General features: G+C 50.4%; 1 protein-coding gene across 1 annotated transcript in view; it reads right to left on the minus strand.

Annotated features, from left to right (window-relative positions):
• The window catches only part of LOC126498116 (uncharacterized), a 93,849-nt gene extending 76,700 nt beyond the window's left edge, over positions 1-17,149 (minus strand). The window contains 11 exon segments of the mRNA XM_050136458.1: positions 2-40; positions 2,855-2,989; positions 4,487-4,584; positions 4,586-4,618; positions 4,620-4,642; positions 4,766-4,951; positions 11,091-11,349; positions 12,385-12,426; positions 12,428-12,475; positions 16,457-16,527; positions 17,129-17,149. Of these exon segments, the coding sequence (XP_049992415.1) occupies positions 2-40; positions 2,855-2,989; positions 4,487-4,584; positions 4,586-4,618; positions 4,620-4,642; positions 4,766-4,951; positions 11,091-11,349; positions 12,385-12,426; positions 12,428-12,475; positions 16,457-16,527; positions 17,129-17,149 (955 nt within the window).
• Positions 17,150-24,711: the final 7,562 nt, after the last annotated feature.

Here is a 24,711-nt window from a genome sequence, read left to right on the forward strand (position 1 = left end):
TCCAGTAGCTGCAAGCTGTGGCTCCACACGAAGGAGCCCACTGGGACAGAGGGGCAACAACAGACACACAGTTAGCCACTGGCCAAGATTCAGCTCTGGCTAGCCACACCCCATGCTAGGGCTGCTCAGGACCCCGCAGTCTGAAGTTAACAGGAGAAGGACCCAGCCTGGATGTGGAATTCTTAGGAGTTTCCCTGATGGCTAAAGAAAAAAGCGAAGTGGGCACCTTGGCTTCACTTGGCTTGAAAGTCAGACCCAAGTCTGAACCCCAGCTCAGTTCTATGGATGTAAGCTGTGTTACCTCAAGATGGTGCTACAGCCTCTCTGTGCCTCACCCGTGAAATGGGGAATATCAAGCTGTATTTCAAATCCTAATTCTACCCAGAGCCTTTGAAAACATACCTGTATACATGGATGTGCATGTATGTGGAAGCTGGAGGACAGCTGCAGATGTTTCTTGGGCACCATGCACATTGTTTTGGGGCAAGGTTTCTCGCTTTTCTCTGGAGCTTGCTGACTCGTCTAGGCTGGCTAGCCAGCGAGTGAACTTGAGAGATCCACCCATGTCCTGCCCCCCAGCACTGGATTGCAAAAGGATGCTAACATACCCTCTGTATGTGGGCTCTGGAGATCAAGTCACGCCCTCGCATTTATTCAGCAGGCACTTTACTGGCTGAGTCTCCCCCAGGCCTTACTTCTGTTACTTTTGAGTGCATTGGAGACAGCTCACTCTAGCTCTGAGCCTCAGCTTCCTCATCTGTGGAATGAAGCGAAGTTTCTCGAAAGGCTATTGACAAAGGTCAATCAAGGTCAGAGAGGGAACCGGAGCGTGTAATTATCTCAGAGCAGACAAGAGGGTGATGGGTGGTCCATGATGGAGACCCTGCCACGGTCATGAGGGGTAAGGTGAAATGGGTGTGTGAGCTGCTGCAGGAAATGCTCTTGTATACTGTGAAGATTTGTCACTCGTATTGGTTTAAATAAAACCCTGATTGACCAGTAACCAGGCAGGAAGTACAGGTGGGGCGACCAGAGTAAGAGAATTCTGGGAAGAGGAAAGGCACAGAGGAAGCAAGATGAGAATGCTGCACTGAGAAAAGGTACCAAGCCACGTGGCTAAACATAGACAAGAATTATGGGTTAATTTAAGTTGTAAGAGCTAGTTAATAATAAGCCCGAGTTAATAGGCCAACCAGTTTATAATTACTATAAGCTTCTGTGTGTTTTGTTGAGACTGAACAGCAGAAGACTGGGCAGGACAGAAACTCCATTTACAGTGAGTAGGGAGAACATGGAATATTGCCCAGTGGAAACCCTGGCATAAGACAATGTTAACTCCCAGAAGGCACAGCTAGAAGCTCCTCAAACATCTGGCCATGGAACAGGGCTGACTTTGGGGGGCAGGGCACCTATTTATCCCACTGGGCAGCAGACAGCCTGGTACCTACAGCCCCTGGCTCATCCCTTGGAAGCTTAGCAGGCTATGACTCCAGACAAAGTTCTTGCATCACCTGCTTCCTCATTCCCAAGCCTGACACAGGGCTACATCTTCTGACGACCATAGAAGGTCATTTGGAACATATGACTGGTTTGCTGTTTTGTTTTGTTTTTCAGTGTGGAAGATAGAGCCAAAGGCCTCATTGTACCTGGAAGGTTCTGCTACTGAACCATTTCCCTGGCCCTGCATCTACTTCAAATGAATACACCATTTGCATAGGTGGTTTAGCTTCAGGAAAGCATCAAGTCACCTCAGGCAGACGTGTAAACAGGTCACTTTGGGTTATTGGTACTAATGGCTCAAAACCAGAAACAGCTTCCGGCCCTCAGTGGAGACTGTTATTCTTTGTAAAGATATGGTGGTGGGGAACTGGTCCCACAAGAGGTGGCAGTCCCACAAGGGGCCCGCAGCAGGTCCCCAGAGGCCTCGATGGGGCAGCGGTGGGTGCCCCAGGCCTCAGTGGGGGAAGACCTTGGCAGAAGACTGCAGCAGGTGAGAGACAGACAGATACGCCATGCAGAGAGAGAGGTATAGAGTTTATTTAGTGGGTTATGAAGGAAAAGGGAAGAGGGAAGGGAAGAGAGAGAGCTCACAGGCTAGAGGGGGGTTGGGAGTGGGTGGGGTTTGTTTCTTAAAGGGACAGGGTACCCAGGTGACAGGCCAGGCCTTTCATACAATAGGCAAGTGGTTTAGCACTGCGCCCCAGCCCCGCCCAAATGCCACCCCAGCTCCACCCCAATGCCACCCCAGCCCCACCCCAGCTCCACCCCAATGCCACCCCAGCTCCACCCCAGTCCCAGGCTTTATTCTTTGGAGCCAAAGTTCAAACTGGCTTGGAACTCATGATTCTTCTGCCTCATGACCTCTAGTGCAAGAGTTACAGACTTGTATCATCATAACTAGCCAGTTGCTACTGGGTTTGTGATTTTGATTTGTCAGCTGAACTTATTTTTCATATTCACATGTAAGTTCATGAACCATGTTCAGTGTCCCCCGATTTAAAGGGAGCTCACTGATCTCCATAGGGACCCGAGATTTACAGCCACCATCTCTGTCTTGGCGGTTCTCCCTTCTTCGGACCAGGCTGGCCCTGGGTGTCTCTGCACAGAACTGCTGTGAACCTGGCCAGAGTGAGCAGACCTCAGTTCAAGAAAACTGAGGACCTGAGAGAAGGGACTTTTCTCTAGTTATTCATGGGCAGGATGAGGGTTGGAGCTGCCATGTGGGGGAAAACAATGGGCCAATTGTCTAGTATGACTTGGGAAGTAGAGGGTGAGGGAACGCATAACCACACTGCCCTACCCCAAGAGACACGTGGAACAGCCCCATCCATAACACCCCACACTGCCCTATCACCCTGGGTGGACTGCTTGGTTGACTGTGTGTGCTGTACCTGGGCAAACACCTCACTGGGGCACCTCATCAGAGTCAGGTAGGCATTGATACTGAGCTCTATGTCCTCCTCGGGAGCTTGGTACAGGTGTGAAAGCCCTGACTTCTGGCTTGGGAAAGATATCCATCATTCAGCAGCTCCTCCCCCCCACAGTATCCTTGTTCCTACAGTTGACTCTGTGACCCCACTAGCTTCCTTCATGTCCCTACCATAAGCAATTTCCCCAGCACACTGTCACCTGTGTTTCAATACATACCAATATATAACAGACATACATGGATTCATTCCAATAAAGATTTATTTACAAAACAACATAAATATGAAATATAAATGTCTTAGTGCTCCTAGGCCCAGTCCTCAGGAAGCTACCTCCAGACTCTGTGACTTTCCATTAACCCCTTCCGACTTCCCTGTTTGTGTGCAGCCATCTGGTCACCCATTTGTAGCGTGTATCAGGTAGAACAGATGACATCATGAATATGACTGACCCAGTCCCCATGCACCCGACTGCTGTGTCTTCAGCAAGAGCAACAAGTGCTCCTAATTTCTGAGACCTCTCTCCAGCCCTCTCTGCCTTACTTTTTTTTAAAGATTTTTTTATTTTATTTATGTGTGTTTCCTTGCATGAGTTTATGTGCAGCATGGTGGCCGGATTCCCTGGAACTGGAGCGGCAGGAGGTGTTGAGTCATTGCATGGGTGCCAGGAACTAAGCCCAGGTCCCCTGCAGGGCAGCAGAGCCATTTCTCCAGTTTCTTCAGCTTATTTTTAAAAAGATTTACATATTTTTTATTTGAGGTCTCCACGGAGCCTGGAGCTCAGCAGCTCAGTTGGACTCCATGGATTCTCCCATCTTTGCCCCCTCCCAGAGTTGGTATTGCAGGCATGGCTCACCATGCCCAGCTTCTGTGTGGTGCTAGGGCTGAAACTCAGGTCTCCATGCTTGTGTGGTGGGCACTTTACTAACTGCACCGCCACCCAGCCATCTTCTCTCCCTGTAAGGCTCTACATACAGTTACAGATTTAGGCCTGAGGACATCGGGAAGAAAAAGTAGTAGATGAGGCTAATACGTGCTATCAGGTCAGAACCAGACCATGCAGAACTCAGTGGTTTATGGGTAAGGACCGGACACTGACTGAGTGACAGACAGGCAGGCAACCTTTCCCTGTAACAACACAGACAATAACTATCTTGGGTCTAGCAACTTCTCTTGCAAAGATTCCATCCAGCAGTTGGAGCACCAACGTAGCCACAGATAGCCCATAGCAATCTGTATAAAGTTTTATTTACAAGAGCAGATAGCAGGCCAGAAGGTGGCCCACAGAGTCTGCCAGGGTTGGTACATGTGTGTCTGAGTCACGTGGCAGTATCAGAAATTACACACTTATTTGTGGGTTTATTTGGTGAATAATAGCTTCCCACACTAAACACAGTTCTAGAGGACAGAGGCAAACTACCTGCTCATACTGTCGCCTAGGCAGGCACCCAGCACACGCGAGCTGCTCAGTAAACGGGTAATGATTTCAAAGGAAGAGGTGAATCGACAGCCTAGATCAAGTCCACCCATTGCCCAACTGCAGCCAGAGTTAAAATCACAAAAACTCAAATCTGCAGAGCAAGGGATCCTCCAGAAGGCCTGGATAGCCACCAGCCAGATCACAGAGACGCCCCTCAGAGATGCACAGGTGTTCAACAGGGGTGAGACCTGCTGCCGCCAGACCAGCACTTCATGGCCTTCAGCACAAGCTGAGGCTGCAAAATCATGGCAGTGAGGTGGACTGTGAGGCCGGAAGGGTCCCCCGCCCCACCCACTTGTCCAAAGATGACCTGCCAGGTAGGACCTCAATCTAGTCTTGAGACACTAGCTGTGCTCACCTGACCAGCGTTCACAGGCTCTGGGAAGCTGCAGTTCACACCTAAAGCCTCGTCCAGAATCTTCACAAGGGAGCCAACTCCAGGTAGCTGTTGGCAGTGCCTGTCCAGAGTGGCACAGAGGTTGTGTGCCAGAGCTGAGATGCCAAGGAAGGCACCTGGGCTGGCCCCTGGAGATGGCAGCAGTGGCTAGGGATGCAGACAGCTGCCCACTCCCACCAAAAAGGCTGGTAAGTGACATACAAAGGACCCTCTGTCCCCCTCTGTCCCCTTCCCTCTGCCCGCCCTGTCCCTCAACCCTAGTCAGCCCTGAGCTTCCCAACCTCCTGCTGTGGATAAGGGACTCCAGGGATTTGTTTCTAGAGAGGCCCCAGGAGTCCCTGCTGTACCCAGGGTAGAGATCTACACTCTCAGGCTAAAGAGGGGTAGGTACATTGATGTTAATGTCTAGGGCATTTGGGGGTATCATAATAGGAGGTCTAGGGGTGTAGCTGTGTGGCATAGCACCAGTATAACATGTGCAAGGTCCTTGATGTCCAACATCAGAAAAAATATTAGTGAAATTGTCACTGCTGGATGTGGTGCCTGTAGTTGTCGCAGAAGGGAGGCTGAGTCAGGCAAGGCAGGGGTTCAAAACCAGCCTAGACCACATTGTCACATGCTCTTTCAAAAGAGATGAAGCAAAGCAACAGCAAGAACAACAGCAGCTAGTGAGGTAGGAGGGTGCTGCTGCCATGATCCAAGACCAGCAGCCCTGCTAGATGGCCTCTCGTGGGTAAGACAGCCCATGACAGTTACCTGATCTCAACCTGCACCAGTAGCTCTGGGATGAATGACTGATTCAAGCCTCCAGCTCGAGTGAGCAAGGTGAGGGTCCCTAGACAGCAGTCGAGTGGAGAACCTGGGCACAGGGTCAGGCCACCTTACATGTGGCAGAACAGCTCCCACTCTCTCACCTGGGCAAGAAATGAGCCCAAGTTGTCTCTGCACCAAGTGGATCTCATGAGTCAGCCACCCGGACAACAGCTGCACCCCTCCAACAGGGGAGCAATACCAGGGAGAAGTCCTGTTCCAGAGACCGTGGCTCCCCAAATGCAGACCTGTGGACTCAGAGAGGCACCCCTGCAGGACTGGGCTGGGGACTGGAATCAGCTCAGGGTGCCACAAAGACAACCGGTCCACTGGTTCTGTCAGAAGGTTTCGATGTAATTTCTCCAAATGCAAGCTTGAGTCTCTTGATTCTTGGACTAGTCTATCCAACGTCTTGAAAGCTGCCTATGAATCTACTCATGGGCTCCCACCCCTAATGTGCCTTGCAGTGCACACGGCCAGACTCTACCTCATGCCCTGCGCTCACTGCGCACCAGCCCCTGCTATCACCCTCTCCCACGCGCTCTCTTATCACAGGGAGGCTAACGACCTGCCTCACATTGCCCAGCCTGTAGGGATGAAGCCCTGCCTTAACCCTGGCCCTGGGCTCCCAGGTTCAGCTCTTGCTGTTTCTCAAGACAGCTCTGGGCTCAGTCCTGAAAAAAATGAAACACGTCCTGGGCCCTGCATCCAAATGTTAGCCTGAGACCACCCAGTCCTGACAGAATGGGGAAAGAGCATGGTGGCCTCTGTTCTGCTGTGGATGCAAGATCGCCCACTGGTCCACAGAGATGCAAGGTACACATGGGGCCCACCAGTGTACCTCTCTACCAGCAGATGTTTTGGAATTTCAGCACTTGTGTCTCTGTGTGTGTGTGTGTGTGCATGTAAAAGAGAGAGAATATGTATATGAAATTTGTATGCGTGAATATTTGTGTGTATATATCTCTGTGTTAATGTGTGTTATGTGTTTATGTGAATGTGCATAAGTGCATATAAAGGCGTATGTGTATGAATGTGTGCGTGCAAATGTCTCTGTATGTATGTGCAAAAATGCCTCTGTGTGTATGTATATGCATGCGTGAGTGCATCTCAGGGTATGAGAATCCTGATACATGCATCTCAGGGTGTGCCTTCTGTGAAAATGAACAAGCACACACACACACACACACACACACACACACACACACACACACACACACATATATATATTCCAAAGCATTCTGGGTTTATGTTTGCTTGTTTGTTTTTGTTTGTTTGTTTGTTTTTTTGTCAAAATCAAAGGGGCCTCCATGTTGCCTCGCTGTGGTGAGTAAGTAGGGCTGGGTGCAGAAGAGGCTGCAGAGGTGGCAGAGGGAGAAGACACCTGCCCCGCAGGCCTGGCAAGTGAACTGATTCCTGGACCCCAGGGTGGAAGGAGAGAACTGTCCAGAGCTGTCTTCCAGCATCTGCATGCGCACTTCACCTGCACAAGAACAGTCAGATAATTTTTTAAAAGTAAAAATTTACATGATGGTAAACTAAATTTTTAAAATGAGAAATACAGAGAAACGCCAGACAGCATTCACGCTATCTTAAAGGAGAAAGAAAAGCTGTTTGTCACGGCCTTGACCAAGCCCCCAGCAGCTGCGCTGCCAGGCTCTCCTCAGGCTATCTCCTGATCAGCAGCACAGTCCCGCCCTGCCGTACAGAGAGCAAAACTCAGCCCACGCTGGTAAAGATCCATGTCTATGCCACAGCAACCACATCATGCAAAGATCAGATGCTTGAGGGGAGGGGAAGGGGGGGAAGAGAAAAGGGAGGGAGGACAGGCAAGGTTATTTTCAGTTGGGCAGCCTTGCCCAGGCCCACTTGGTGCAGGCATCCTTGGACGGTACTCATGAACAGAACCAACACAGCCTGTGGAACCAAGGGTCAAGGGTTAAGGGGTTGGGTGCTCCCTGGATACCCCTGAATAGGCAACCACATCCAACAAGCTGCCAAGGCTCAGAGATACAGTCACCCTCATCAGTGTTGGGTACTCCTGAAACTCTGGGGGACTCTGGCTGGCTAGCATCAGCCACTGAGTGTTGCCACATTGCTGGCTGCCGGTGCCCCCATCTGTTCCTAGCCTGGGGGAGTGGGATGAGACTCCCTCAGAGGGGCCCCTACCCCCAGGCAAATGAGGATGCAGACAGAGCAAGATTCCCAGTGTGGACGAGCTGCCTGCCTGGGAACCTGAGAGGGGAGTGATCTTCTGCTCGTTAATGGGAATTGTCGACTAGTTTCATAGGGATTCCCAACTGCAGCACTCCCAAATAAATCTGTTTATAAAAGCAGTCACTCTGATTTTGTAAATTATGTGCATGTGAGTGTGCCGGTGTCTGTGCATGTCATATGTGATGACCAGAAGATCCTCTGAAACTAGAACTAGTTGGGAACCACCCTGTGCAGGTTCTGGGAACTGAACCCGGGTCTTCTGCAAAGTGCTCCTAACCACTAAGCTATCTCTCCAGCTCTACAGGGGCCCTAGAATTGCTTTACACACAGCATGTCATTTCTCACCACAAGCCTGAGTTAAAGATAGGTTCATCCTCAGTTCCCATACCAAAAACCCATCTCAGAAAGCGGAGCCAGCCCCACATCAACCCTGGTGGGAGTGAGATTCACCTGGCAGTGCAGCACTTGAGAGGAAGAGAAATGATTCTCAGAGCAAGCTAGCTCTCCAGACTAGCCTGCATCTGTGAGTTCCGGGTTGCCTATATGAACATGCACTCGCACACATGCCAGCTTGTACCTGCACACATGCAAACCCACACTTGCACACATGCAAACCTGCACCTTCACACATGCAAACCCACACCCACACACATGCAGGCCCACACCTGCACACATACAAACACATACCCACACACATGCAAACCTGCACCTTCACACATGCAAACATGTGCCTGCCATTAGCCTTTTCTTGCTGCACCTGTTCAATGTGAATGTGTATTTCTTCTGTGCACCTGGACCACTTTGCTAACCTCCTGGCCTTTGTCGTGCCCTCAGACAGCCCGAGTTCACACTTCTGTCTCTGCTCTGAGGAGAGAGGAAGGTGCAATCTTCCTCCAATGGTGAGAAGGTCCATGGAATGCCCCTTGTGGTTCTTGTTTTGGTCAGAAGTTACAAAGGGATTGAACTTCATTTTGACAGCTGCAATCCAGTGACAGCCACCAAAAAAAGCTAGTTCAAATATTTAGTAAGGAATAATCTCCAATTTGTAAATTTGTTATTATATTACTTGTTTGTTTCTTAATTTTTACTTTTTGGAGACAAGGTCTGGCCTGGAACTCCTACATAGAAAGACAATGCTGACCTCGGATTCAGAGGTCCACCTGCTTCTGCACTAGAACAAAGGCCTGTGCCATCATGCCCTGCGTTACTTTCTTTGTTTCCTTGGATTCAGCCTAACTCTTCAGCCCTGGCTGGCCTTACACTTACCACCCTCCTTCCTCAGCCTCTCAGGTGCACCTCTGTGCCTACCTTTCCGGCACACTGGCTTTTGTGTGCATGCTGTGCTTTTTGGAATTTGGTTTTATTTCTATGGTACTAAGGATGGAACACAAGGCCTTGGGCATACAAGACAAACCCTCTGAGCTGTGTCTGCAGCCCTTGAACTTCTTCCTATCAACAGTGATGGCAGGAAAACATGGTCACCTGATGCCCAGTCACGGAGGGTCCAAACACTCCAACAGACAAAGGGCTGCCTCCAAAGCGTACCCCTGATTCTTCCAGCTGCTTAGTTTGGGGGAAGTGACTTCATTCCTCCCATCTCAGCCTTCCTTTAGTCCCAGGTCTCTGCAGCAACCTAAGCCCGAGGCCATTAGAGAAGCATGCCCAAAGGAATCGTGCTAGGCCCACCCTGCTGCCTGCTGAGCAATGGGGCTGCCAAGGCAGGGATGAGGCTCCACCTTGAGGGATCGCTGGTGTGGGAGGCCTCACTGCTTGACTGTGACCGAGCCCAACTTGGTCTCAGAAAAACACAGGGTATACCCAGCACGGTGTCAGATGCTGTACTCTCAGCACATGGAAGGCACAGATGGGGTCATCATAAGTCCCAGACATCCTGGGCTACAGAATGAGACCCTGTCTCAAAAACATAGAGAGCACAAAGCAGGCTCCTTGAGGCCAGTGTGTCCACCCCAGAATGCAGGGAGCCTTCGTGGGATGGGCCTTCTCCAATCTCACCCTGTCTTCACTTCCACTGGTACTACTCACAAGCAGACTGGCTGCCACTGCTAGGCTGGCCCTCACTCTGGTGGCCACAGAGCTTCTGTCACACACCATGCTATCTGGAGACCTCAGAATCCTGGCTCTGATTCTCCCTCTCTGAAGCCTTGCTGCAGGATTTAGGAACACCTAACTATCCGCAGCCACCACTAGCATATAAATAAGCCCGTGTTATGTATCAGTCTCTGGGGCATTTGGCTGACATGTAACTCTGTGTTGGTGTTCTTACGTAGCATGTGTGGGATCCTGGGTTCTGTCTGTAGCTCCACCAAAAAGGAGAAAGGAAAGAAAAACAAACAAACCCACTTGACTCTATAGCATTTAATAAATGTGCATAGCTTGAGTTTCCTTCCAGAACACGTGCACCCTTCTCTCTCAGCCACCCCAACAAGCATATTCCTATCCCCTGGCACCGGGGTGAAAGCTCTGACCCGGCCATTCCCACTGCTGCCCCTCCATCATCAACACCTGCCCCCCCCACCCCCCCTACACACACACATGCCAGGAGTTTGCGCTCTACGGGCCACCAAGTCTTGGCTTTGTTTCAGGACTGAAAACAAACCTTGTCTGGGGCCTCTGGCCTTAGCAAGGGGCTGAGACTTTGTAGTCTCCTGGCAACACAGGGAGGGTTTGGTCCTCCCAAGGGGGCTGGAGATCTGTGGCTGTGGGCTAGTGCATCCCTGGAAAGCCTAACAACTTATCTTTTGGCCCAAGGGACCTCCTAGGGAAGATGGGGCCTCGGACACAGGCACTGCTGGCTGCCTCAGGGAGACCCAGGCCCATAGTGCACCTTGCCTCAAGTCATGGGACCGGCTTAATGGACAGCCTGGGGTCACGGAGTGCTCTGGGGCTGGACAGGAGGAGCTGGTCTGTCCTGTAGCTTCACAAGTGAGATAAGAACAGTGTCGTGGTTCTCAGCTTGGACAACCGTGTGCCCAAGAGATAGCAATCTGGTTGTCATGGCTACAGGCAGGGAAGATGCTGGCATCCAGCTGGTGGAGACCAGGAGTGCTGCTTCTGTTTACCACAATGAACAGGGCGCCCCTCCCCCACGGCAAATGTGGAAACAGACTGCCTAGGTGAACCGCCCAGCTCTGTTACTTCCTGGCTAGGTGGCTGTGAGGAGAGTCCCCAAATTCTGCAAGCCAGTTTCCTCACTTGTACAATGGGCACAGAGACAAGAACGTTCCTGGGGGCTGAATTAGATAACATGGAGGAGAAGGTCCTTAGCACAGAGCGAATGCTTGGGTGTGCTGGTGAAGCTGGGCAACAAGGGGAGATTATGCGGAAGCTGCTCAGGCTCTGAGTCTGCCCTGGGACTGGAAAAACTTACCTCAAAGCTGGTGGGCTGAGCCGCACACAGCTTCCTCACTAGCGCAGCTGCCGAGGCCACTAAAGCTCTGGACGGTTTCTCTTCCCACTCGTACTTGAGGCTGCTGCGACTCAATCTCTGTAGTCTGTGTCTGGGACGGCAAGACCCTTAGAGTCAGAAGGGCCTGGGAGCTGTCCCTCAAATTCTACAAATGAGCCCTCCAGCATGCTCCAGCCATGCGGTTAGAGAAGCAGGTACAAAGTCATAGCAGATATTATGGTATTACCCAGGTACCCATTACCAGGGCATGGGCAGGTCAGCAGGTGGGGGATATGCAGCGCTGCCAGCAAAGACAGGAAGTAACCTAGGCACCTGTCTGTCAGATGGAGTACACTGGATCAGCCCCAACAGTGCACAGCAAAGGTGATCCTTCTCTGTGAGGCCTGGGGACGTGGCTCAGTTTGGGAACTGCTGGCCTAGTATGCACCAGGCCCTGGGTACAACACCCTGGCACTGGATAAACCAAACACAGCGGCGCGCGAGTCTGTAACCCAGCACACAGGAGGGAAAAGCTCCTGGCCTCTTGGCCCCCTAGGGGCCAGGACTCTCTGGAGTAAAGGTTGGTGTGAATGCAACCCTTTCTCCCTATTCAGGTAGCCATTGTCCAGAGCGCACCTGTCAATGCAGGAAGATGTGGAGGGGGAAGGGAGAGGGGTTATGATTGGGTGAGAGGAGAAGGGAAGAAGGAAGCGGGCAAGAAGGAAAGTGAGGGAGGACCAAGGCAGGCACTGTGGCGCAAGCCTTCTGTCCCAGCACTGGGAGGCAAATGCAACTGAAGGAGGAAGAAGGGAAAGAGGAGGAGGGGAGGAAAGAGGAAGGAAGGAGGAGAAATGTAGAGAAAGGACAGGGAGAGGAAGACAGAAGGAAGGAAACTGTGGGGTGTGTACACTGGCCATCCCAGCCAGGGGCTGAGTGTGCAGGGAGAAGGGGACTACGTGCAGGGAGCACCTTGTTCTTGAGCTGATCCTCTCGGCTCTGGTATGTGGTAGGACACCAGCCCAGGATGTCTCTCTGGGATGCCCAATAGAACAGTTAGCCCCCTGCACCACCTCCATCCCACTGGCCTTCCTTTCTGGCCTCACCTCCTCGAAAGTCTTGGACTCATGGACCCTGGACAGCTCTGCACAAGGCCCAGCGTGGCTCAGAGCGGTGGGGACACAAGTGGACACTGGCCGGCACTGAAGATGAAGGCAAGAGGATTGCGGCCCGGAGCAACACTGTGGAAGGAGGAATGAGGGGTCACATGGGCCGCAGTGTCTCCATCCTGCAGATCTCCCCGTAGGAAACCCCACTTCTCTCTGCTCCAGGGCGTCTCAGGAATTGTCAGTATGGGGACAAAATCCATGGGCAGCTGAGTTCATCTAAAAGAGGGAGGCTCTGGAGAGCTGTCTGCACTCTCAAACTTTCTACTGAACCCAGAGTCTGTCACCCCAAAGGACACCCAGACCAGCACTAGAAATCCGCTCACATCTGACAAGCTTTCACTGAACCCTGGTGAGGTGTCCAGAGGAGCCCGAATGTTATCAGTCCTCACTGTAACGTCACCTACCAAGAACAGCAACTCCAGCACAGGAGAAAGACAGACTTTGTCCCAAACCATATCTCCCCATTTTCAGAGCATCATACACCACGCTTGTCTCAAACATGCTCTGTAGCCAAGGATGACAGTGAACCTCCTAATCTTACAGCCTGTACCCCCGGCCCTGTCACTACACCTGCCTTATCTGTGCTGGGAACTGAATCCTGAACTTGATGCGTGCTCGGTGAACACAACTGAGCTACATTCCCAGCCCAGCCCCACATTTTGTTGTAGCTGGGGTGTGGGGGGTTGTGTTACTGTGGCCCGGGCCCAAGGCACCACTCATGCTAAGCAAACTGAAAGACCCTACAGACCCCCTCCTCAAAACCCACAGCTAGTATGCTCCCGGGGGAACGTCCTGTTTGCTTGAAAGATTCTCAGATCAGCAGCTAGCCTGCTCTCATGAGAACATCCCATTTGCTTAGGAAAGCAGGATGTCTACGAGATAGGATGATGCAAGGCAGGATATCAATAAGATAGGACATCAGCAAAGCAGGTTGACTGCAAAACATGATATCTATAAGATAGGAACAGGATGACTGTTGCTGACACCCATGCTGGGAGAGGAGACCATTCATGCCCCCCCCCCCCGCCTCATTCCGATTGACCCATAACCATGCTTCTGCTTCTGTAAACTTGCTTTTTGCTCTTTCCTATAAAAAGCCCGCCCTCCAGTCGGCAGGTGCGCAAGTCCTCCGAAAAGACTTTGCCGCCCACAGGTACCTGTGTTTACCCAATAAACCTCTTGCGGTCTCGGCCTGCTCCTTGGTGTCGGGGAAGTCTCCTCCCGAGAAAAGGGTCCTCTTCGAGGGTCTTTCACAAACATTCAGTCATAGAACTACAGCATCACCCTTTGCCCTTCCTTCTTTCCTTCCTCCCTCCCTTCCTCCCTCCCTCTCTCCCTCCCTCTCTCCTTCCCTCCCTCCCTCCATTTCTTCCTTCTTCTCCCTTCCCCTCCCTTATGGTCTCCTTTCTTCCTCCTATCTCCTTCCTTCCCCTTCCCTTTTCTTTTCCTTCCTTCCTTCCTTCCTTCCTTCCTTCCTTCCTTCCTTCCTTCCTTTCTTTCTTCTTTTCATTTTCTTTTTGGTTTTTCAAGATATGGTTTCTCTGTTTTGCTCTGGAGCCTGTCCTGGAAGTTGCTCTGTAAAACAGGCTGACCGTGAACTCACAGAGATCTGGAATTAAGAGATTTACTTTTTAGTTGGCTATATATGACTGCTTTGCCTGCCTCCGTATACGTGCACTGTGTGTGCTTAGCATCCACAGAAGCCAGCAGGGCTTCAGATCCCCTGCGCCTGGAATCAGGACAGTTCTAAGTCACTTGTGCTTGCTAGGAACTGATCCTGAGTTTTCTGGAGAAGCAGCAAACGCTCTTACCAGATGAACCTTCTCTCTAGCTTTTCTTTTTTTAATAGAGAGTTTTAACTGCACAGCACAGGCTGACCTTGAACTAGCAACCTTCCTGCCTAAGCCTCTCTAGTAGCTTGGATGGCAGACTTATACTACTTGGTACCCACCTTCTTCTGCAGGCCCATTTGCTCTTCCTAAACACCTGCAGACTTCAGTGCTCTGGGCCCATGTGGCTACTGAATACAAATACATATGCTGTTTCTTCTGTCACCCGCCTACGTCCACTATTTCAGCTATGAAGTTGACTGCAGCAGAAACAAAGTCTCCTGCCACACAGGGTCCCCAGGGGTTGCTCACTGCCTGCCCCCCTCCCATACACACACACACACTTCAGTGTAGACAGGACAGCATGGAGCTAAGCAGAAGCTAAGATCTAGACCCGGATGGCTGGTTCCAGGGTCACAGGCCTCAGAACTGTGGGAATTGCCTTGAGAATCTATCACTGTGAAACAGGCCTTGGAAAAACAGTGTTCACGCTAAGCACTGACTCCAGACTTGGACCCATAGGTAACCAGACACAGAATCAAAGCTTGATCTGTCCTGTTGGACTCCTTCACTATGGATTGCCTACTTATCTGTACCGGGCAGCGGGTGTCCTGTCAGGTTTTTTTTCCTTGATATAACTTAGGGTCACTTGGGAAGTGGGAGCAATTGAGCAAGTGCCCAGATCAGACTGGCTGAAAGACTGTCTTGATTGAGGATTGGTGTGGGAGGGCCCAGGTCACTGCCAGTGCCAGCATCCTAGTCAGAAGGGCCTGAACCTTATAGAAAGCTGCAGAGTGAGCCAGCAGGCAATGCTCCTCCAACGGCTTCTGACCAGCTTCCCAGCATGCTGCATTGATTAGGTTGCCTCTCTCTGCTTTTCACAATTACTCGGTTCTCAAAGTTTTGTATCGGGACAGGCGACCAAGGCTAGCTAGCTTGTGAGCTAGGAGTTCTGCCTTTTACCCTCAAACTCCAGGTCACAATCATTCAGACTAACAACCAGGAATGCAGCTGCCACACAACCAGGGGTCGGGAGCAGGACTGAGCCCATGCAGTCTCTGGACCCTGCTCTCACCTGGTAGGACAACTGGTCAATGCCTGGTCCCTGGAAGATAGGGGAGAAGAGAGGAGGGGTGCTAAGTCCTGCATCCCTGTGTGAATACAGGAGACCAAGATGATCCAGGACAAAGGGGAATGACCACACCCCAAGCCTGCAAGCCCAGGGAGGCCCCTGTCCCCTTTTTCAGTTGGTATCAGGGGTGAGGGTGCTAAGGCAGGGCCTGGGATCTCAGACCCCGGGCTTAGAGAAATGCTAATTGTACTTCCTCAGAATAAAGTGTCAGTCTGGTCCCAGGGAAGTGACAACCCCCAGGGCCCCTGACTTAGCATTTCTGATGAGGAGTGGGGGACAATAGGCCCCTTAGAGGAGACAGCCCTAAGCCTTTCAGGGGATCCATCTGCCCCTGGGCAGTATCTCCCACCCCCCTGTCCCTGTATTCCTGGACAAAGGCTTTATTTTTTTTAACAAATGAATTTGCAATAAAAAGGAAGAGGAATCTGTCAGATGGGGCCGTCTTCAGGCTGGCTGCTCTTGTAGCTCTGAGCCCCCACGTCAGGGAGCCCTGGGAAACCAGCATAAGGCAGAGTTCCAGGCTTGGCTGGGTCACAAAAGGTCAGCTCAGCTTGGGGGCAGGCAGGACAGTGCCTTTTACCTCCCAGACAATGGGGGAAAGGAGACCAGCTGATCTCAGAGGGAACAGAGATCACAGCCATCCAGAACCTACACAAGGGCGGTGCCCCTGGGAAACAGCAGGTAGGAACTCTCTACCTGCTGCAGGTACAGGGCAGGCAGTAGTGGGAAGTGCCCCCATCAAACAAGAAGCCACCTGGTCATGTTATTTGGAGTCACTTGAGGCTCCTACATCATGAAAATTCTTAATGTTTCATTGGCAATCTAGCCTGATTACTTGACAGAGTCGAAACATGAACACAATTGTGATCACAGCACTCATCAGGAGTTCAAGGCCAACCTGGGCTGCAATAAAACCCTGTGTTCTCAAACAAAACTTGTCAAGATAAACCCTTATTTGACCATCACTCCAAAGTGACATCTCTTCAGCATGAGTTCCCCCTTCTTGGGTTTTCTGGTCTGGCTCAGTGTATCCAAAGCCTGTTAGTTGTGGGAAGGGGTTATGGGTTTACACGTGAACAGGCCAGGTCTTACCTCAAACTCTCCGACTCCTTCTGAACTTTCACCTGGGGCCCCAGAACAGATGTCACCTGGAAGCCTTGAAGCTGAAGCACAAAATGCCGTGACTCTCAATGCTCCCTGATATTGGACGCTAAAGATCCTTTCCTCAAAGAGAAGGTTCTGGATCCTGGGTGGTAGAGACCCAGGACATGTCCTAAGTAATAGAAACAGCCAGATGCGCCCTGCTGTGTTTGTTCTCATTTTGCCCAGGAAGATATTAAAGTCTGATAGAAGGATTCCTATATCAGGAATCTACAAACTAAAACATATAGGGACGGAGTGGTTGAAAGAAATGGTGCTTGCAGCCAACCCTGACGACCCAAGTTCGATCCCTGGAACCTACATGGCAGAAGGCAAGAACCAGCTTCCTACAAGTTGTTCCCCAGCCTCCACATGTATACCCACAGAGAAACAGATTAATAAAGATTCTGCCAATGACATAAGTTTAAGTGACAGTGTCAACTGCCATTGTAGAGGGATAATTACAAAACAAGAATATAACCACTTATAAATTATACAAACATTCACCAAAGACAAATGTGGCTGGATGGCCTGGCATCACCAGGAGTGGTGGTGTACTTGTTTATTCCAACAAAAAGTAAGGCTTTCAATCAGGTAGAGTGGTGTTTCCTGTGATCCCAGCACCCGTGTAAAGTTGAGAGGCATGGTTCAAGCCTGTAATCCTAGCCCTGGGGTGGGGCGGGGCGTGACTAAGGCGGGAAGATGTGGGTTCAAGGGCCACCCAAGCAACATTTGAATTCCAGACCAGCCTAGGCTACATAGTACCTGGGGGGGGGGGAGTAATTTTAAATGTTGGGCTGGGGATGTAGCTCAGTGGTTGACTGCCTAGAATGTACAAAGTCATGAACTCTACTGGGAGAAATAAAAAGGAATTTTAAACAGTATTTATTCTTCAGGTGTGGCACTCAGAACTCAGGAGGTATGTGTGTGGTGGAGGGGGTGTTCGTGTGTGTGTGTGTGTGTGTGTGTGTGTGTGTTTCTTCCTCTATCACTCTTTACTTTGTTTTCTGAGAGAATAGCTCACTGAATCTGGAACTCAGCAACTGGACAAGACAAGCTGCCGGAGCACCCTGAGGAATCCTCTCTTCTCCGCATCCATGGAGCTGGGATCACGGGTGTGCGCCACCAGCCCAGCTTTCCCAGGCAGTGCTGGGAACTTGAACTCAGGTCCCTGTGTTTGTGCATCAAGCGCTTTACCAACTGAGCCATTTTACAAACTCGCCAGAAGACACTGTGTGATGGAATGAGGTTCTCGTGCACGTTAGGATATAGGTAAGCTCTGAACACATCCTAATCAGTGGAAGGAGCCAGAAAAAAGAGCTTGCCAACCAGCTGATCACACTTACATGAAGCACCAGCTGATCACACCTCATAAACCACCAGAAGTAGGAAAGTCCCTAGACTCAGAAGAAGGGTGGGGTCAGGGAGGGTTCAGGGAGTTAGTGACTGAAGCTCCTGTTTAAGGTTCTGAATGTTGTGCCTATTTTACCACAGTAAAATAACCAAACCAAAATACAACAGCTTGCATGATACCATTAAGCTTAGAGGGGTGCCAATATTTTGTCATTTGTCATTTACAAAGTTCAGACTTCTAAACTACAGAGTCAAGTTGCACACACACCAAATTGCAAAAAAGTTTGTCCCAAAATGTTCTGAGTAAGTTTGCAGTTTGGAATTGGGCTGCATTCCCAGCTGTCCTTGGGCACATGTTGGACAAGCCTGCAAGAGAGTGTCATGGAGGAGCAGCAGGGGGTTGCGACGGTGCAACCCAGCCTGCAGGGAGCCTAAAGATTTCTCCTCAGGACCCTGATGCTGCCTACATATCCCAATATGCAGAAACCCTTCTCAAACACAAAAATAAACAAAACAACAACAAGAATTTGGAGTTGACGAGTTGACTTAGAACCATTACAAAGACACCATCTGCGGTCCACATGAAAACAGAACAGTTTTTGAGAAAACTAATCAGCCAGCTCAAGAATGTTACACAAGTCCAACCAAGATCTCAGAAAAAGCCAAGGGCATGGGAAGGTTTGTCTAAGAAGCAGGACAGTCGTCGTAATAGGACACATGGGAATAGGTGAGCAGTTCCCCTTACAAAGAGACAGAGGAGCTTTTGATACGAGGGGAAAGAAATTAAAGCACCCAGTGAACTTAGCACAATGTTCTTCCAGGACTAACATCACTGCAGCTAACGATTCACCTTTGTTCTAAGCCTGTGGACCAGGCAGTGCAAGACCAGTCAGTATCCAGCAGAAAGGATGACAGGGCAGGCCTAGAGGCTCGGCTGAACATGTGTTTCCACCAGTCTGTTCGTGCACACGTCTGTGTATATGCACATGTGTATGGAGGTCAGAGGACCCCTTGGCTGATGTTCCTCAGGCATCTAATTCCATCTTTAGACAGGATCACTCACAGGCCTGGAGCTCCTTGATTCAGCTGCTCTGGCTGCTCAGCAGGACTCAGGCATTGCAAGTGTGAGCCACTATACCCGGGTGTTTTTATGTGGATTCTGGCATTGGACTTGGTTCTCATGCTTGCCTGGTAAGCAGTTTACTGACTAAAGCATCTCCCAACCACACACTCCTCAAGCAGGTATTCCTTACTTCCACCATTTTACAAAAAATGGATCTGAGACTCAAAGTGATTAACAAACTTAGCAAATGCCACATTCAAGCCTCAGCAATGTCCAGCCAATGAGATGGCTCAGAGGGCAAAGGTGATGACCAGCAAGCCTGATGACCTGAGTTTATCCTCGGGGCCCAAAGGTGGAAGGAAAAACTGATTTTCTGAAGTTCTCTGATCTGAATACATGAGCACGCATGCACCACCTCTAACACACCACACACACACACCACACACACACACACACCACACACACACACATNCCCCCCCCCCCCCCCCCATTTTAAAGCAGTAAAAACAAATGAACCGGTCTTGGCAGCCTGGCTCCCCCTCTACTACCCTGATAAATATGAAGTAGGAATGGGGCTGTTCCCTCCATTTTAGTAATAATCTAGGCAGGAAAGATGTCCAGCCTGGACTAGAGGGTCTTGCTGGGGTGTGGAGAGATCCTGGACTGGGAGGTCTTTCTGGGGTGAGAAGGGATTGCTAGCAGGAAGAATGGGCATAAGGAATGAGATGTCTGGAATTTTCTAAGCCCACCTGACAGAGAAGCGTGACATTTTATTGTCCAATGTCACTGTCATAGCCTCAGGTCCCCAAGATGCTTCTCTCTTTCTTACCAATTTGCTCCCAGACTTTTCTGGTCTGTTCCACCCTCAAAAGAGAAATGGGGTGTAGGGCCAAAGGCAGTTATCCACCTGGGAACCCCAAGGCAGAAGGAGAGTATGGCTCGCGGCTGGGGTGACTCACTATTGGAAACGCACTGCGTGGGTGGCTTGGCTGTCCTCCCACTGGTTTCTGGGAGCACAGCCAAAGCTCCCACGCAACTGTTGTTCACCCCACCTTGCAGCCCTTCCATGCATCACCCTTGCTCTGGCTCTGCCCCAGTGGCCTAAGACTCCTGGTCAGAGGTGCGACTCAGTGTCCGTGGGAGACGCACCTTTGCAGGCCACCTTACAGGATGTCTCCTGCCCAGCCTGTGAGTCCGCAGCTTCTGAAAGCACAGTCAGAACCAGGGCAAGGTTAGGAAGAGGTGTGGGATGGTCCCCGCCCCGTGGGCCACCCACCTGCTGAGGGAGAGGATGAGACAGAGGGGTGAGGAGAACTCTTCAGCTCCTTAGCCTTTGACTAAAATGCCCTTTGCCAGCTTGGACGCCAGTTCCAATGCCCCTGATTGTTCAAGCCGGTGGGCCAGGAGGGCCTGTGTGTCTCTACTTTTTTCATCTGCCACAGCCCAAGCCTGCTGTATCACTGAGTTCTGTCAACTCCATCAGCTAGTACTGTCTTCCTCCCTCCCTCTACCCTTCTCTCCACCCACCTGCCCACCCATCCACAGGCCTTGGCTCCTGGACCATGGCTCCAGCAAAGCCACACCTTCTCTTACCTAGACACCAGGAGAGCCCTCTACCTATCCTCGGCTCCCGGGAGTTCACATCAGTAAAACACAGGTATGAATACTAGAGTCTGGACCTCAGAACCCACACAGAAAGTCAGGCACCGCGGTGCATGCTAGTGATTTGATCCCAGAGAGAGGGAAGCAGGGTTCAGGGCTTGTGGCCAGCCTGTGTAACCTACTTTGTGAACTTCAGGCCAAATGCAAAAAGGTAACTCAAAAAACAAGATGGATGGCAGAGAATGACACCCTACGCACTCACACACGCAGCACGCAGCACGCACACACAGCACTCACAGGGAAGTGGGGGGAGGGAGGGAGGACCATTCTCCTTTCTCTTTATAAAATCTCAATCACAAAGCCAGCCTCCACCAACCCTCTGGCCATGCCCACTGGCTCTCACCCTCTAGCCGCCCTGGCGGTTGATCTGCCTCTGTACAAGCTATTCTGTCTAAACACTATGCCTTCTGTTCTCTAAACAGAACTCCCCTCTGCCTAGAGAAGGTTCCTCCCTGCCCTTCTCTGCTTCAGCACTTTTGTGCCCACAACTCTTGTTTTTAATTATTCTGATTTAGTTAACTTTGTAGCTTTCAGTTTCTGGAAAAGAACTCGGCACCCAGTAGAGAATGGAAAGGTGAATGAATGAATGAATGAATGAATGAAAGAAAGAACGAATTCCAATCAATTCTATATTCCACCAATCCCATCTTCCTGGCAGCCAGCAAAAGCCGCCATCATCTAGAGATAGAGGCCTTGAGACTACAGGGACCTTTTGCTAACTCATGGCTTGCCAGCAAAAGAACCAACAAGCTGAGCCCATTCCACAGGTTTGTCACCTCTCTCCTGCAAATGAGGGTAAGTAGGGGCTCAGTGAGGGAGAATATGCCCCCAAGGACATATGACCTGAGTTCAATACCCAGAAGGGATGGTGGAAAAACCCCAGCTCTCGCAAGTTGTAATCTGACCTTCACATGTGTCCCATGGAGTGCAAGGCCAACACGTATGTACACACAAAATAAATACAATTTAAACTTCTTAAAACAACTATGCTAAATTTAGGAGAGTGGCTGGATGAAAGGGATGGACAGATGGATGGAGAGGAGGAAGTAAGGAAGGATTGAAGGACAGATGGACAGGTGGATGGATAGATGGATGGGTAGAAGGATGAACGGGTGGGTGGGTGCACGGGTAGGCAGATCAACCAAGAAAAGCCAATAAACTGTGTCAGACAAATGTTGTTATGGCCCAGAAGAAGACATGCTGACACATGACACAAGTCACCGTCATGACACAGAGGAAGACATGCTGACACATGTTGCCATCATGACACAAAAGACATGCTGACACGTGAACATGTTGTCATCATGACACAGAAGACATGCTGACACGTGACACATGTTGCCATCATGACACAGAAGACATGCTGACACGTGACACATGTTGCCATCATGACACAGAACACATGCTGACACGTGACACATGTTGCCATCCTAACACACACTGCCGTCTTGAGACAGAAGACGTGCTGAGAATGATCAGATATAGCACAAGCTAGGGTCCTCCCAGCCTTTACCTCAAGATGCTGGAGACACCAGAAGAGCCCCAAACCCTTCCTAGATCAGCATCCTATTCCCCCATTCCACCAGCCCCACCTCCTCCCAGGTGCCATCCCTGCCCCCACCTCCTCCTCCCAGGTGCCATCCATGCCCCTCCCACTTCCTCCCAGGTGCTATCCATGCCCCTCCCTCCTCCTCCCAGGTGCCATCCATGCCCCCACCTCCTCCTCCCAGGTGCCGTCCAGGCCCCTTGTAGCCAGGACACACCTGCAGTTGCCTTCCTACAGTGACTCCTCCAGAGTATCACTTTCATCCTCAGCCCCCAGGCTTCAACTATTGGCCGGCACACACTCCGCCCGTGTGATCCCTTGGGACACACCCCACATCCTCACAGTGGGAAGCACGTTTCACCCCGTTTCATTTAGACTTACAAAGACTCCACATTACAGACTGTATGGAAGAGTTGCCCCATCCCTGGATATCTGGATTCATTTACCAAAACCCTCTCTCTAGGAAAGCAGAATATTGGTGGCGAAATCCACCTCTGGAAAACACTGAGGGCAACTGATTTCCTCCCCACTTGCTTCAAGGCTTTGATAACTGGGCCCCCATCCATGTTAATATATATATATTTTTTTGGTTTTTTCTCTGTGGTTTTGGAGCCTGTCCTGGAACTAGCTCTTGTAGTAGACCAGGCTGGTCTCGAACTCACAGAGATCCGCCTGCCTCTTCCTCCCAAGTGCTGGGATTAAAGGCGTGCGCCACCACCGCCCGGGCCCCATCCATGTTAAACCATGCCCCAAGTATAAAATCCATCCCAGATTTTACAGAATAAAAAAAAAAATCTCAGTACTTTTCAGTACTGATCATATTTGTTAATGGTAGTTTGGATATATGGGGTTAAGACAATGTTTATTCGGGGAGTGGGTGGAAGGTGTGTGTGTGTGTGTGTGTGTGTGTATCTTGTTGCCTGTGTGTCCTGCATATGCACATGTGTGTGGAGGCCGGAGGTCGACATCAGGTTTATTCAGTTGCTCTCCATTTATTTTTTGTCACTGAACTGCCTGGTGTACCTGACATGGGAAGTCCCTGGGGTCCTCCTGCTTCCAGCTCCCACCTGCTGGGATTGCAGGTGTGTGTCACCACACCCGGCCAATATGTTATAAGCATTAACTTTTGTTGTTGGAGACAGCCTAGTATGTAGCCCAGGCCGGTTCTGCTTCAGCCTTCTAAGTTGGGATTGCAGGAGTCCATCACCACACCCAGTGACTGGTTTTGTTTGTTTGGGTGCCAGGGGAGTGGATTTGTGGGAACAGAACCCAGGGCCTCATGCCTGCCAGGCAAGCACTCTAACAGTGGGCCACACCCTAAATGCCTTTTAAAGACATTATTTCAGTGATACTGAATAGGTTTAACACAGTTCTGCATAGTTGTTCAACTCCTCCTGCGCATAGCTCCAGCCTCCTGCTTGTAGCCATGAAGGGCAATGTCTCCATCTGCTTCCCTGCCGCGCTACACTGCAAAGCCAAGACTGGAACACCTTGATTCTCTGCCCCGCTACACTGCAAAGCCAAGACTGGAACACCTTGATTCTCTGCCCCGCTATACTGCAAAGCCAGGACTGGAACACCTTGATTCTCTGCCCCGCTACACTGCAAAGCCAAGAGTGGAACACTTTGACCTTCCAGAAGGGGCACATGTTCCAGGAACCCTTCCCATTCCTCAAATACTTAAAAACAAAATGCACTGTCGTTTCACAAAAAAGTTTCTGACAATGAAGCTCATTTGGTAACAAATCCATGAGAAGTAACCAAGAAGGTGAAAGCATACACAAGGCAAAACTTCATCTGGATTCTACATTTTTTATTTTACATTCGTGTGTGTGTGTGTGTGTGTGTGTGTGTGTGTGTGTGTGTGGCGTGTGCTACAGCACATGTAGACATCAGAGGAACCCTAGCCAGAGCCAGTTCTCTCATCTACCATGTGACCTGGTGTCACGATCAGATCATCTGGCTTGGTGGCAAGCACCTTGACCCTCTGAGTTTTCTCACTGACCTCATGTATTTATCTGAAAACTGGGTCTTGCTGCGTAGCCTAGGCTGTCCTAGGACTTGTGATCTTCCAGCCTCAGTTGGTGTGCTCCAGCAGGCCTCGTTCACACTCACATCTGAGAAGAGGCGTGAAATGGACTAAAATCCATGTGTGTGAATCCCCAGTGAAGAGAGAGGAGCTGCCACTGACATCACCTCTGGCTTCTGGGTGCTTGAACCCTCACTAGTGTATGAGAAATGTTTAATTAATTAAAACAGAAATCTGATACTCAATTTAAGTATTAGAACATTCCAAACATGTTAGAAACCATAGTGCTTGCCTCCTCCTTAAATCTAAAGACAAATCAAATATTTATCAATAAAATTTTAGTGTCCCAATTGAAAAACCTAGAACAGTCTGGTGGTGGCGCACACCTGTGATCCCAGCATTTAGAAGGTGAAGGCAAGCTGATCTCTGTAAGTTCGAGGCCAGCCTGGTCTACAGAGTGAGTTCTAGGATAGCCAGTGCTACATAGAAAAATTCTGTTTCAAAAAATAAAAACAAACAAAGACCACCGCCAACAAAAAGAGTTCAAAGTCACA

The sequence above is a fragment of the Alexandromys fortis genome, unplaced genomic scaffold, assembly GCF_014885135.2.
Source record: "Alexandromys fortis isolate MF-2015 unplaced genomic scaffold, M_Fortis_MF-2015_v1.1 scaffold_29, whole genome shotgun sequence".
Taxonomy (NCBI): domain Eukaryota; kingdom Metazoa; phylum Chordata; class Mammalia; order Rodentia; family Cricetidae; genus Alexandromys; species Alexandromys fortis.